Source organism: Rhamphochromis sp. 'chilingali' (assembly GCF_963969265.1).
Source record: "Rhamphochromis sp. 'chilingali' genome assembly, chromosome: 16".
Classification (NCBI taxonomy): Eukaryota; Metazoa; Chordata; class Actinopteri; order Cichliformes; family Cichlidae; genus Rhamphochromis; species Rhamphochromis sp. 'chilingali'.
In genome coordinates this window covers 8,794,636-8,809,092 of record NC_137943.1, presented here as the reverse complement: position 1 = coordinate 8,809,092, position 14,457 = coordinate 8,794,636, and the positions used below count along the sequence as shown (strand labels likewise).

The following is a 14,457-nucleotide window of genomic DNA, read 5'->3' as shown; positions in this document are numbered from 1 at the left end:
TGACCTCCGATTGGCGTAACCGGGTGTCATTACTGCCGACGTGAATTATGATTTTACTGAATTTACGTTTACCCTTAGCCAGCAGTTTTAAATTTCCATCAATGTCGCCTGCTCTGGCCCCTGGAAGACAATTGACTATGGTTGCCGGTGTCTCTAGCTTCACATGTCTGAGAACAGAATCACCAATTACCAGAGTTTTGACCCCCGGCGGGTTCCCCGAGTGGGGAAAAACGGTTAGACACATGAACGGGTTGGTGGTGTACCTAGGGCTTCTGTTTAGGACTATGCTTCCTCCTCACCGTCACCCAGCCGCCCTCTTTCCCCAGCTGCTTGGGGTCTGCCGGGGAAAATCTAGCGGGGCCTACGCTATCTTCGGCTGCACCAGCTACAGGGGCCTGGCTAGCTATGGGTGAATGAAGGGTGCGAAGCCAAGTCTCCAATTCAGTAATCCTGGCCTCAAGAGCTGCAAATATGTTACATTTGTTACAGATATCATTATTGCTAAAGGAGGCCGAGGAGTAACTAAACATCTGACACAAATAAAGTGCAGGAGGGACAGGTGAAGTAGCCATGGTGCTAACGAGTCGGCTACGAGCTAGGCTAAGCTAGCGAAACAGTACAGAGAAAGTGAGTGAATACTTTGGCTTTAAATTAGGTAGTGAGTACACAGAAAGTGTGCTTCAGATGAAGCACGTGAAGATTATACTATGAAAAAGAATGTATTTAAAAGTTGTTAATTAAATTGCTAAGCAATTTAAATAACAACAAATTTAATTAAATGAAGTACTTACCTCTGAGAGGTAAGTACTTCATTTTCCAGTAAAATATAATGCATTTCAGAACCTCTCTTCCCTTAATGTCATAGCTACTGTGTCCCCATTAAAAATGGAAAAGTTAGTGTGGACATTTGTGCATGATATTTTACAAGACAGAAAGATAGCACCATGACTTCATCAATGATAGTTTGTTTTCTTGATGCATTACACAAACTGTACCTGAGCAGTGATGCTGGTAAGTGACACGGCCGTCTTGTTCACACTGACATACTTGAGTGCCTATGAGACTGGGACCACTTAGTGACTTGAAAAACCTGCTGCTAATGCCTCTGCACAAAATGGCCTAAAATTACAACAACAACAACAACAAAAAATGCCACAATTGCTTCCAGTGCGTATAGTTTGTGACAGGCGGGGATACTTTCAGTGCAACTCTTCAGTACCTCCATTTTGTTCAATGTCATTGGATCCAAAAAATTGATGACAAAAAACAATTTCTATTTTTTTTCTATTTCTATTTTTCTATTTACACTTAAAGTCACATACAAACAAACTGTATTTATAAAGTTTGAACTTGAAGTGCAGTGAAAATTTGGCATGTGAACAGTTGAAGTGAAACACAGAGCAGAGCACCATCAGTTGGAAACAACAAAAGTTAGGAAAGTGTCATAAAGGACAGTAATAAAACACCACTTCTTCACCTTTGTCCCTCTAAAACAAAAAGACAACTTACTTCATAGTCAGTCCAAGATTATTTATTAAATTATTACTGATCATTTTGTCCTCAAGCTTGGTTGGTTTCAACAGAAACATTAAAATTGGGGGAAAAAATTGTATTATGAAATACATACTGGCTATCCACACAAAACTGTTGCAAAACCAAACAAAGAAAAGAGAAGAAAGCTGTAAACTGGCAAAAACTCACAGTAGCTCACAGTGAGATGGCAAAGAAAAGCATTCAATATAAATTTGACTGATTCAGGGTGTCCAGAGCTTATTCAGTTTTAGACTCCAAGTGGACAGAAATATTTTGCTTCACAAAAAGGTTTACTTTAATTTCACTGAGGTGCTAGTTTCATTGAGGAAATCTGCATTCATGTGAGAATGAAGAAGTCACTTGGATGAGTGATGAAATGTTTCCCCCAGTGAAAACACTACGTTCAGATGAACAGAATCAACTTTCTGGGGTTTAATTGTATCATTATATCTTTACTTCAAGTTCAGCTCAGCGACAAAATCCATGAAAGGAATACTTTGACACTGACAAAGTGAAAACTAAATCAATGATAGAAGGATTACAGTAAAATCTGGTAAGTGTGTTGTAATTAATATTAATATGCAGAAAACAAGAGCAAGCAAGAGCATTAGTTCAATAGGAAAAACAGAAGTCACTGATAATCAAACATAAGTGTGTTTCTTTATTTAATGTTACTAATACACATTTTAATACAGAACAGTAGATGGCAGTGTGAGACTATACTATACTACTATATTACTCTACTACCAACACTTCAGTGATGTTCATGTTTTTATTTGAACAGGCTAAAAATTGCCCTTTCTAGTTGTTTGATTTCTTTAAAAATCCTCCTGCCAGCATCGGCGACTACTTCACCGATTCGTATCAGATGATAAAATGGATTAAACTTCTCAGCTTCATCTCTGGCCTTGTTTTCACACCAGGACTGAATCTTGCGTCTTTCTTCCTCCAGTTCTCTCTCACACTTCTCCTTTAACTTCTTCATCTCCAATTCTTTGTACTCCCTCTCTGCCTCTCTCTCCTCCATCTCTCTCTTTCTCTCCTCATTCATCTCCCCCTCTCTTTCCTTCCTCTCCCCCTCTCTCTCAGCCTGGAGTTGTTCGTTGTATTTCTGCATCTCTTTCTCATATCTTTCCCGTATTTCTCTCTCAACCTTCTCCTTTTCTTTCTGTATTTCTTCTTCTTTCTCTCTCAGGATGCGTTGTTTCTCCTCTTCAATCGCCCTCTCAGCCTCTTGGAACATCTCATTGGTGTAGTGGCTTCCTCCGTTCTTCTGGACTATCTCTCTGATCTTCTGGATCAGCTCAGTGACCTGAGAGCGCTCCTTCAGTTTATTATTGAAGACGTGGTACTGACCGTTACATCTGGCCACGAGTTGCTGCAGGTCTGAGCTTTCTTCTAAGAACTCTTCAATAGTGGTGCCTTCAAGTAGGTCTCCATGGGTAAAGAGAACCATGCTGTATTTGTCTGCTGCGTGGCCAAAGATTGTTTGAATCCTTTGCACCGTCTGTTTTTCCTCTTCAGTGTATCTGCCCAGTCTGATGACCACCAAGAAGATATGAGGTCCTGGAGAAGCATAGGAGATGCACTGGCATACATCTTTAGTTGTTCTCTCCTTATCAAACCTGGTATCAAACAGCCCCGGGGTGTCAGTGACAGCAACTTGCTGCCCATCCACTTTAACTTTGCCTTTTGAACACTCTACAGTCATAGATTTGGCACTGAACTTGGATTCAAAGCACTCACGACCCAGAATAGTGTTTCCAGTAGCACTCTTTCCAGTTCCAGTCTTTCCCACTATCACAATCCTCATCTCATCATCATTTGTCCTGCCAGAATCTGTGTAGAAAGATCAGAAACAATGAATAAGGATCTACATCAGGCTCTAATACATATTTTTTTTTCTGAACATTAACTAAGTTTTGGGATCGATTTTTCTAGATTCCAAAAATTTGCAGATACCCAAGAAGATGTGTCACAACTATTAATTCTGTGAGGTCATAGTCATGATCAGTGATGTGTATGTGTTATTAATTATTATTTAGATTTTTTTTTTTTTTTTTTTTTTTACCTCACATACATATAAAATCCTAAATCATAGGGTTGGGATTGGAGTTTGAAGCTAGGATTAGAGGGTTAAAAGTTATTTCAAAGTGATTTTCAAAGCTACAGCTACAGCTGATGTCTACAAAAGACTTTCTCCACAGAGCTTGTCTAACATTTAATTATTCAAGCCTGATCACTGCTGTAACATTAAAAAAATATCACTAACATGAAGACTTACCAAGTTTGCTGTCCATGTTTGGGATGAAATTGTTCCTGTCCTAAATAGTACAGTGCAGATACTTCTTCTGTGTCAAGTCAGAAGTGAAAGTCAGAGGCTGTGCTGCACCTCCTTAAATAGAGCATATCAACCAATCCACACCCACAAATAACTGCATTGGACACAGAGTGAAAGTAAAACTAAAGTTTTGTGGTATTTTTCCAGTTATAAGGGTTTTTTATAAAGCCGGATAACCATGTTGATTTCTTGAATTCTTTGCACCATGTGCATTTCCTCTTCAGTGTATCTGCCCCATCTGAGAGCATACAAGAAGATACAGGGTCATGGAGAAGCTTAGGAGATGCACAGGGATGCACCTTTGTGATTTTATCCAAGGAAGGCCTGGTATCAAACAGATATGGCTTTCCCTTTAGAACAGGCTACAGTCATAGACTTAGCACTTCACTTCGATTCAAAGCACTGTTGTGCTAGAATGATGTTTCCAGCGTCAGTCTGATTAGTCCTGTGCATTACAAGCACACGCTGCATGTGTATATAGCAGCAAAGCAGCTTTAGTGACTGTTTATATTTACTTATTTAGATGTTATTGGCTCTATTCATAAACAAATATAAGTGTGAAAACAGTAATGTGCTCTGCTTACTTTCTAAGACTAATGAAAAACTCAAAAAAAATTGGATCTGAGGAACATCTATTTTCAGTTTCAGTTTCTCAGCTGCATTGTTTTATGTCCTGGTTATTTAATATAGTATGATACTGAGGACCACAGCAGGTACAGGAAGTCACTGCATTCAATCTTCAGACTTTGCTTTCTCCTCCCATCCCCATTTACAAGAAACAGCAACACTTTTTTAGAAGTACAGACACTGCAGCACAAAGCAGTTCTTACATGATGTTTTCACTATGTTTCACATCTGCGGCTTCTTATCGAAAATGTCAGTGCAACAGGATATATTAAAGTGTGTTCACATTTACATGTCCTCAAGCTGCAAATCTTTGATTATTTTTCATTAACAAACTGAATATTTTCAGTTCTATTTATAATGTGTGAGATCTGGCATCATTAATTTACATCAATTCTTGCAAAATGTTATCTTATAACCTCAAAACATTTTTAATAAAAAATGTAAATTACTTTTAATGAACAATATTCAAGAACAAAATATTTATTCACATAGTAGTTAATGCAGACAGATGCAGAGTTTTGAATACATTAGAGTCCATGTCCGGTTTCTGAAAAATCACCTTGTAACTGAAACTAAAACATTACTTTCACTTTCACTCTGTGTTCAGTAGAGTCATTGTAGGTGTGGTTTGGCTCATGCTGCCTATTGAAGAAGCTGCAGCACAGTCTTTGCCTTTCACTTCTTGCTCCACTTCTGTTGGCTACACAACACTGTTTAGACTGAACATCGACAGAAGCAATTACAACCCAAGCATGGCTGGCAAGTTCGGTAAGTCATCATGTTAGTCATGTTTTCTAGTGTTACAACAGTGATCATGGCTGATTTAAAATCATGTTTGGTTGGCAAGCAGGTCGATAGATTATAAAAATAAAAACAAGATCATTGAATCAGTATTAGACACAGACCTGTGATGGTGTAAATAAATGTTTTAAGTCTGAAAGAGAGTAGGTAGAAGCTTAATGTTTATCAAGACCTACCCCAATATACAAAAATAATAGCAAGCAATAATAATGGGCAATAGGAAAACAAAGAGAAAGACTCACTGTTCTCCTTTGGTCATTACTATTGTCCATAGTGCTCCTTTCTAACCATGTCAACCTGCTCCTTATTTAAACCAAGTCTCTGAGACAGCAGTTTGTGAATTTAGCTCTGAGATGTGGAAGAGAGGTCGTAACTTTTGAATGTCCATTAAGATTCCTGATATTAAATATGTTATCCACTGTAACATTATAGGTACACGGTTCATAAGTGTGATATTTACAAGCCATTTGTGATTATATCGACCAGAAAGAAATAAAAAAGGATTAATTGCATTTCCTGATAGCAGAGTGTCAGGGTCATTACTGAGGATGACTCTGATTTCACAGGATCAACAGCAGAATAGAGACTTGTGACCCATCTCTGTAGATGTTGAATTAACTTTTGACCATCTACCAGAACATTTGTAACCTAAAATACCAACCCCAAACCTGGTGCATGATCAGGTATATGTATAATAAGCACAATATATTTCATGCTATGTATTCTTTCTGATCTTTCTACACAGATTTCTACACAAATGATGAGATGAGGATTGTGATGGTGGGGAAGACTGGAACTGGAAAGAGTGCTACTGGAAACACTATTCTGGGCCGTGAGTGCTTTGAATCCAAGTTCCGTCCCATATCTGTGACTGTAGAATCTTCTAAAGGAAAAGCTAAAGTGGATCGACATCGCGTTGCTGTCATTGACACCCCAGGCCTGTTTGATACCAGGGTTGATGAAGAGGAAACTCAAAAAAATATATGCGAGTGCATCTCCTATGCTTCTCCAGGACCCCATATCTTCTTGGTGGTCATCAGACTGGGCAGATTCACTGAAGAGGAAAAACAGACGGTGCAAAAGATTCAAAAAATCTTTGGCCACGCAGCAGACAAATACAGCATGGTTCTCTTTACCCATGGGGACCAACTTGAAGGCACCACTATTGAAGAGTTCTTAGAAGGAAGCTCAGACCTTCAGGAACTCGTGGCCAGATGTAACGGTCAGTACCACGTCTTCAATAATAAACTGAAGGAGCGCTCTCAGGTTACTGAGCTGATCCAGAAGATCAGAGAGATAGTCCAGAAGAACGGAGGAAGCCACTACACCAACGAGATGTTCCAAAAGGCTGAGAGGGCGATTGAAGAGGAGAAACAACGCATCTTGAGAGAGAAAGAAGAAGAAATACGGAAAGAGAAACAGAAAATGGAGAGAGAAATACGGGAAAGATATGAGAAAGAGATGCAGAAATACAACAGACAACTCCAGGCTGAGAGAGAGAGGGAGAGGAAGGAGAGAGAGGAGGAGAGGAAGAGGGAGAGAGAGGAGATGAATGAGGAGAGAAAGAGAGAGATGGATGAGAGAGAATGGGAGATGAAGAAGTTAAAGATGAAGTGTGAGAGAGAACTGGAGGAAGAAAGACGCAAGATTCAGGCCAGATATGAAAATGAAGCCAGAGATGAAGCTGAGGAGTTTAATCCATTATTTTTTCTGACAGTACCTGCTGAAACCGCACTTAATGTTGGCCATGCATTGGTTGGAGGAGTTAAAAAATTTGGAACCGGTTTGGGGAAAATGTTAAAATTTCCTTTTAAATGATTCATGCATTAATTGACTGTAAGCCTAGTCTTGATCTCTTCATATAGTAAAGTGTGACTGCCCCTCTGTATCATACTTTTTTTTTTTTTTGAGTTTCCCTGCATATCAAGACTTCCTAGCATGATGTCACAGATAGCAACAAGTTCAAAAGTCGTAATATTTTGGGGATTATATGTGAGGTTCCTGTAAAATTTGTCAAACTTCTTTCTGAAGTTTTGAAGCTTTTTCTTTTCATTTACAGCTCGCTGTTTTCACACAGCAGATCCTGTGGACATATTGAATTTCCTTCTCATGCTATCTTAGTGATTTATTAGTTGAAGTAGAGTCTTACTGTGGGCTTTTGGGACATTCAGTATTCAGTCATGGCAATATTATAGTTAGAGATATCTGTATATGTTTAACATTTTTGCAAACACATTTATGTTTTATGTGAAATGATTGGTGTATGTGTGGATGTGAGAGCATATTATTATTTTTGGTGACGGACTTTCAGCATGAGCAGGATGTACCCTCTCACTCTGTAACAGTGGTTAAACACATAGGCTCCAATAGATAAGCAGTTAAGAAACTGATCGTGGGAGCTCTTTGTAACTTCTCTTGTTGGCAGATATGTTTTTTTTTGTTTGTTTGTGAGATTTACTTTTCTTCACTTTCTTGGTGAATGAATCCATCTTTGCTCCAACTTTTAACTTCCCCTTGACTGAGTTGTTTGCGTTGCCTTTTTCCTTCACACGTGTGACTCGCAGCCTGACAATAAACTTAGATTTGTGGACTTTGTGCCATGACCTCTAGAACTGTAAGCATTGGTCCTTCTTTTTAACCTAGTTGTCACCTTTAAAATAAATTTGTGAGTCACTGTCATAATTCAACTGAGTGTTGTTCTTGCTTTCTCAGTGTCGCAGGTTAACCTTATAATTTTTTTAAAAATATAATTCTGGAAAATACAAAATATTAACTTACAGGTTGAATAGTAGTATCTTAGCTTCTCATGGTTATTTATCTAGTACTGCATCACATTCTGATCAAACTACTGCCACAAGCTAAATGTCCACATTCTCACATGTAGATTTTAAAGATCTGGAAGAAATTAAGCATCAGTTAAAGTCTTGCACCTCTCTACTTCCCCCCATCAAAACAAAACTATTTAAACCTGTATCTCATTGTTTTACAAATCATTTAATAAATATTATCAACAGCTCTCTACAGTCTGGTATTTTCCCTGTTTCTCTCACATGTGCAGTAATCACATTACTACTTAATATAATGGAATTAGCACCAGAGGAAGGCGATGCAGAGAGTGACAAAAACTTAACTCAAGGCACACAAGACCTTTGGTGGACGGGACTAAATCTTGGGCCTCTGTCTTCTGGGGTGGGCACGCTGTTGTCACCAGGATGTGTGACCTCAGACCTTCAGTACTCTTGGACAGGTGGTCAACATTCGGGGAAGACAAGAAGTAGAAGTACTTTCAAGATGCAACTCCACTGAGGGCACAGACAGCTTACACTGAGATCAGAGAGCTCAGAATTTCAAAAAGCATCTGAAACAGCTCAGGTTTGTGTGGAGCAGGGAAATTATTTTACTGCTATTGTTAAATAATTGTCATTATTACCATTGCATTAATAATATAATCTGGAGTTTATATTGCATTCAGGGGTTGAACAGTGTGTGTCTTTCAGAAAGACTAAGTTGCAGGCTGACAGGAAGTTGCAGGTTTGCAGAGTGTGCCTTTTGCAGAACTGAAACCGAAAGCAGAGTCTAAGAGCAGGTTATTTTGAGGAGCATTTGAGGACGAGACACAGACAGTAGGTGAAGAGGTGACACAAAGAGCATGTGAGGTCAACACATACACACACATTAGTTAAATTTATTTAGAGGAACCGTCCTTGTTGTCTCGGCAGGAAAGAGGAACAATTCATTTTAAGATAAGAACGGAAAGTACCAAGCCATGAAAATAGAAGATGATTTTCTAGGTGAAAAGTCATGGTGATGTTGATCTGATCTATGTATAAAATGTACCGGTGACGCATGAAGGGGCGTCAGTAAACAAACCCTGATGCTATAAAATATCTGTTCATGCTTTGATTAAGTCGAGGACTACTGGCTGTCTGCGTACAGAGTGTCTTCCCACACGTGTGTTCATTAAAATCATTGTTTGACCAAAGACCTTCTGGACCATGGGTGGTGTGTACTCTCCTTCCTCAATTTTGGACCTTAACATTTGGGGGCTTCGTCCGGTGGTTGAGGAGGGAGGATTGGAGGTTTAGACGGAGAAATCCGGGGTCTTAGGTGGTCTGACGGGCAGACATGAATTCCAGTGGTCGAAGTGAGTGGGCATAAGCCGGCTTATCCAAAAGGTAAGGCACTACCTGTTGAATTATTTCCAAAGTGTGCCAAATTGGACATGATAAAATTTAAGTCTACTCACTGAAGTTACTGGTGGATGTCTGTTTTGATTTTGATGAAAATTTCATGAGTTGAAGCAGTTAGAGTTCTGCTAAGAAGAAATGAAAGCAGTAAAGTCTGCTAAAGCAGTTAGAGTCTGCCAGGAAAAGTTTAAATACTGGGTTGAAGTCCCAAAGAAATTGAGTTAGAGTCTCAAGTAGTTTGGTAGGGTATTTGGTCATTTTGTGGGTTAGAGTCCCCATTGTCCATCAGGGTCGATCTGCCTCAGTCATACACTTTGTTGGGTGTTGATTGTTGTTTCAAAGTATTATAAATTATTCTAGAACGGCAGTTCGAGTCTGCTAGGAAGCGCAGAGCCCGGAGGTTACGCTCCCTCCTTGTCGTGGACGCGCGACATTGACCTGTCGGCGAACAGGGTTAGTTCAGTTTGGCTTAACTGTGGGGTACAGGGCATCCTGGAATTAAGCTAGGAGTTAGAGTCTCCTTACCGTTTGGAACGGTACCTGCGCTTTTTTGGACAGGAGAAGTTGGACTTCGGGCGTGTAACTTTAACCTAAAACTTCAAAGTTTGGGTTGGTTGACGTTTTTAAATTGAGTTAGGGATTTTAGAGATGAGGCCAGAAACAGTTAAAGTCTTGATACTGGTTAATTGGTTGCAAAAAACTCAGGGAGTTTATCCGCTGGGCGGTTATTTTAAATTTGTCGAAATTGGATAGGCGCTAAAGCTGACAGATCTGACAGAGCACCCAGAGAGAGAAACAGATGAGTTAAACTCTAGGCAGATTAAGTATGGAGGTTTTGAGAAAAGAAATGAAAAGGATATTAATTGTATGTTTTAGTGTGTTAACATAGATTACAGATAAATAAAGGTGGACTTCTCTCAACCTGGATTTTTGAGTACGGCGCCAAAACCACTAGAGTAGCATAATTGGGAGAAAACAGGCCAGATTTTGGCTTAAAATTTTACAGCTTGACCTCGCACTTGTCCCCATCCTGAGAAGAAGCTCAAAGGACAGTTAATCTCCTGATGAAGACCGACGGAACATCGTGGACTTGAGAAGAATTAATAGCAGGCAAAAGACAGTGCAACTGAAACCACACTGACGACACCAGCAGCAGCATGTAAGGAACCACGAGGTGGAAACATGTACTGTAAATTACAGGCTGGGCAGTTGAACAGTGGGATAATGAACGGTGGTTGAACGGTGGTTGTCATTATTACCATTGCATTAATAATATAATCTGGAGTTTATATTGCGTTCAGGGGTTGAACAGTGTGTGTCTTTCAGAAAGACTAAGTTGCAGGCTGACAGGAAGTTGCAGGTTTGCAGAGTGTGCCTTTTGCAGAACTGAAACCGAAAGCAGAGTCTAAGAGCAGGTTATTTTGAGGAGCATTTGAGGACGAGACACAGACAGTAGGTGAAGAGGTGACACAAAGAGCATGTGAGGTCAACACATACACACACATTAGTTAAATTTATTTAGAGGAACCGTCCTTGTTGTCTCGGCAGGAAAGAGGAACAATTCATTTTAAGATAAGAACGGAAAGTACCAAGCCATGAAAATAGAAGATGATTTTCTAGGTGAAAAGTCATGGTGATGTTGATCTGATCTATGTATAAAATGTACCGGTGACGCATGAAGGGGCGTCAGTAAACAAACCCTGATGCTATAAAATATCTGTTCATGCTTTGATTAAGTCGAGGACTACTGGCTGTCTGCGTACAGAGTGTCTTCCCACACGTGTGTTCATTAAAATCATTGTTTGACCAAAGACCTTCTGGACCATGGGTGGTGTGTACTCTCCTTCCTCAATTTTGGACCTTAACATTTGGAAAGAAAGCTTTTAGATGTTTTAAGTAAAAATTATTTAAGCATTGTAGTGGGTTTTACGTGACATATATATATTGCTAGCTCTGTGATAAATTGGCAGCTTGCTGAGGGTGTACCCTGCCTTTGTCTCCTTGTGGCAGCTGGGATGGACTAACACCCTTTGCTGCCATCAATTGGATACAATGTATTCCAATTATGCTATCTGAATGTTTACAAACTCAAAGTATGTAATGAAAGTGTAAGTGATGACCAGTTCACAAATGTAGAAAGTAGACATAAAAAGTAATTGTACTATTTAAACCTGACACATGAGTACAGCTACATGTGGTCTGAAAAACAGCAGGTTTGTCACATTCCCATATCTAATTCGGGTATTTTAAGGGAGGCTGGAGGCACTGAAAGGCTCCCCTACCTGTCCCAGCTGAATCAAAGCAGAAGCAGAAAGGTTTCTGGGTTGCAGGATCAATTTAACCAGCTAGCCATCCTGTTATGGGAGGAACCAGTTAGAAGGTATTTTCAAAGCAGCTGAGTAGATTTTATCTCAAGTCAGTGAGTAACAGTAGAGTTTTGCAGAACACTAAGAAAGATTTATTTGACTGTTGATGGTCTCATTAGTCGTCATATCCACTGTCCAGAGTCTTAAAACAACAAGAATGTAAACCCAAAAAAACCCTTTTGTTTTATACATTTAAGACTCAAATTCGAATTATAGATTCGACTAGCAGGTGAAGACAACAAAAGCAGAAAGGGGCCATGAAAGACACCAATGCTGGTGCAGGAAGGCCAAAGGCCAGAACAAATATGGACCATTGAAATATTCTCCTCGTAGAAAGAAGTATGAGGAGTACAAGTAGGATGGTGTCGATAAAATACAATTACGTAGTGGACAAGCATGGTGCGGACACAGGGAAGAAAACAAAACCAATTCACACAGGTGGGTAAACAGAACACTCAAGAGATCCATTCAAAACAGAATGAAAGAAATGGAAGAAACACCTAAAATAATACATAAAAGGCCATGAAAGGAGGAAGTTCAGGAGGAACAGGGTCAGGTCTGGGGCAAAATGTCGCAACAGAGTAATTGTTGGAGTGAGTTTGATAAAAGTTGTCATTGTTGTGCTTAAAACTGTAAACCTTGTCCTGAACTGCATGTTCAGATATTTTTCTGTTCCTCCCCTATATCTAGGATGGTGGGGGATGCTATTAACTATAGTGTTTAACTGCAGGCACATTGCATGTAAGAGTCTGGTTTCCTTATTTGGTAAGGAATGTTTACTTCCTGCCATTTATGGGCTCACCTATGCTTGTATATGGTGAACCATTTAGAGGAGTTAAGACATATATGGGTGGGGGGAGATGACCTTTTGATAACTAGGGATGTGGTTAAACGACCAGGAACCAGGAAGTCACGTATTCAGAGACACATACGCACACACACACACACACACACACATAAACAATCACTCACATGCTCGCACGTGCATATACACACACACACAGTGCCTTAGCCTTTACAATGGGCGACTGTGTAATTGTGTTCACTGAACACTGAAAACACCTAAACATGAGAGGTTTTTGGACAAAGTTGGTGTTTTTTCCATTGATTAAGCACTACTTCCAGCCAAGAGTGATACGATAAATCCCCTATAGCTGCAGAAAAGGCTAACATTGTTATCTTTTTACAAAAAAACAGCTGAACATGAGAGGTTTTTGGACCAATTTTGTGTTCTCCGTTCTTTAAGCACCGGTTCAAGTGTTGTGCCCTTAAACAGGGGAAATAGTGAGGAGAGGTGAAAGAACGGCACAGACACGCAGCTCTCACTCTCACTCGTCTAGGGCTGTGTTCTTTCTCCTCTGCTCTTCTCCCTGTACACCAACTGCTGCACCTCCACCCACCAGTCTGTCAAGCTAATCAAGTTTGCAGATGACACCACCGTTATTGGGCTCATCTCGGACGGGGATGAGTCTGCCTACAGGAGGGAGGTTGAACGTCTGGTGTCCTGGTGCAGCCACAACAACCTGGTGCTAAATGCCCAGAAGACAGTGGAAATTATTGTGGACTTCAGGAAGCACACAGCCCCACTCCCCCCCATCATCCTGACTGACACCCCCATCACCTCTGTGGACTCATTCCGCTTCCTGGGTACCACCATCACCCATGACCTGAAGTGGGAGCCCACCATCACCTCCGTCATCAAGAAAGCCCAGCAGAGGATGTACTTCCTGAGGCAGCTGAAGAAATTCAACCTGCCAACACGGACGATGATGCAGTTCTACACTGCAATCATCGAGTCCATCCTCACCTCCTCCATCACCGTGTGGTACGCTGGAGCCACTATCAGGGACAAACAGAGACTGCAGCGTGTTGTGCGCTCTGCTGAGAAGGTGATTGGCTGCAGACTCCCATCTCTGCAGGACCTGTACACCTCCAGGACATTGCGGCGTGCAGCTCGGATCTCAGCTGACCCTTCTCACCCTGGACACAGTCTGTTTGACCTGCTCCCCTCAGGCAGGAGGCTCCGGTCCATTCGCACCAGAACCTCTCGCCATAAGAACAGTTTCTTCCCCTCTGCTGTTGGACACATGAACAATAACCATATGACTGTCCCCGCCACTAACACATGAACCCTACGCTGTGTCACTGCATCATTCCATGTTTGGCACTGATCACCACCTGCACTCATGTATATATCTTTCTACGCAGCACTTTTAATTCTTATTCTCATGTACCGTATTTTCACGACCATAAGGCGCACTGTGCTAAAAGGCGCAGTCTCAGTTATGTGTGCCCTTACTGTATTTAACACACACATAAGGCGCACTGGACCATAGGGCGCATACAAGTACCGTATGCGTATTTAAAAATAAAGCGGGAGCAAAACTGAATTCGGTACCTTACTCACATTTCTATTGCCGGTAATCGTCATCATCAACAACACACATACAAGTGTGCATATTTAAAAATAAAGCAGGAGCAAAACAAAGTTTGGTACTCACATTTTTATCATCAATCAAACCCATGGAAGTCCTCATCCTCTGTGTCTGAATTGAACAGCTGCGCTAAATCTCCATCAAACATGCCAGGTTCAATTTCTTCA

At 40.6% G+C, this 14,457-nt stretch overlaps 2 protein-coding genes across 2 annotated transcripts; one reads left to right on the top strand and one right to left on the bottom strand.

Moving 5' to 3' along the window:
• Positions 1-1,982: 1,982 nt before the first annotated feature.
• LOC308413075 (GTPase IMAP family member 9-like) lies at positions 1,983-3,889 on the bottom strand. The gene is made up of 2 exons (XM_080907862.1): positions 3,818-3,889; positions 1,983-3,372 (listed from the first exon to the last, which is right to left on the bottom strand). Exons 1-2 carry the CDS (start codon positions 3,831-3,833, stop codon positions 2,306-2,308), a joined length of 1,083 nt encoding a protein of 360 aa, XP_080763988.1. The 5' UTR covers positions 3,834-3,889; the 3' UTR covers positions 1,983-2,305.
• A 1,269-nt stretch (positions 3,890-5,158) lies between these two features.
• Positions 5,159-7,808, top strand: LOC308412597 (GTPase IMAP family member 9-like). The gene is made up of 2 exons (XM_080907084.1): positions 5,159-5,269; positions 6,048-7,808. Exons 1-2 carry the CDS (start codon positions 5,254-5,256, stop codon positions 7,118-7,120), a joined length of 1,089 nt encoding a protein of 362 aa, XP_080763210.1. The 5' UTR covers positions 5,159-5,253; the 3' UTR covers positions 7,121-7,808.
• Positions 7,809-14,457: the final 6,649 nt, after the last annotated feature.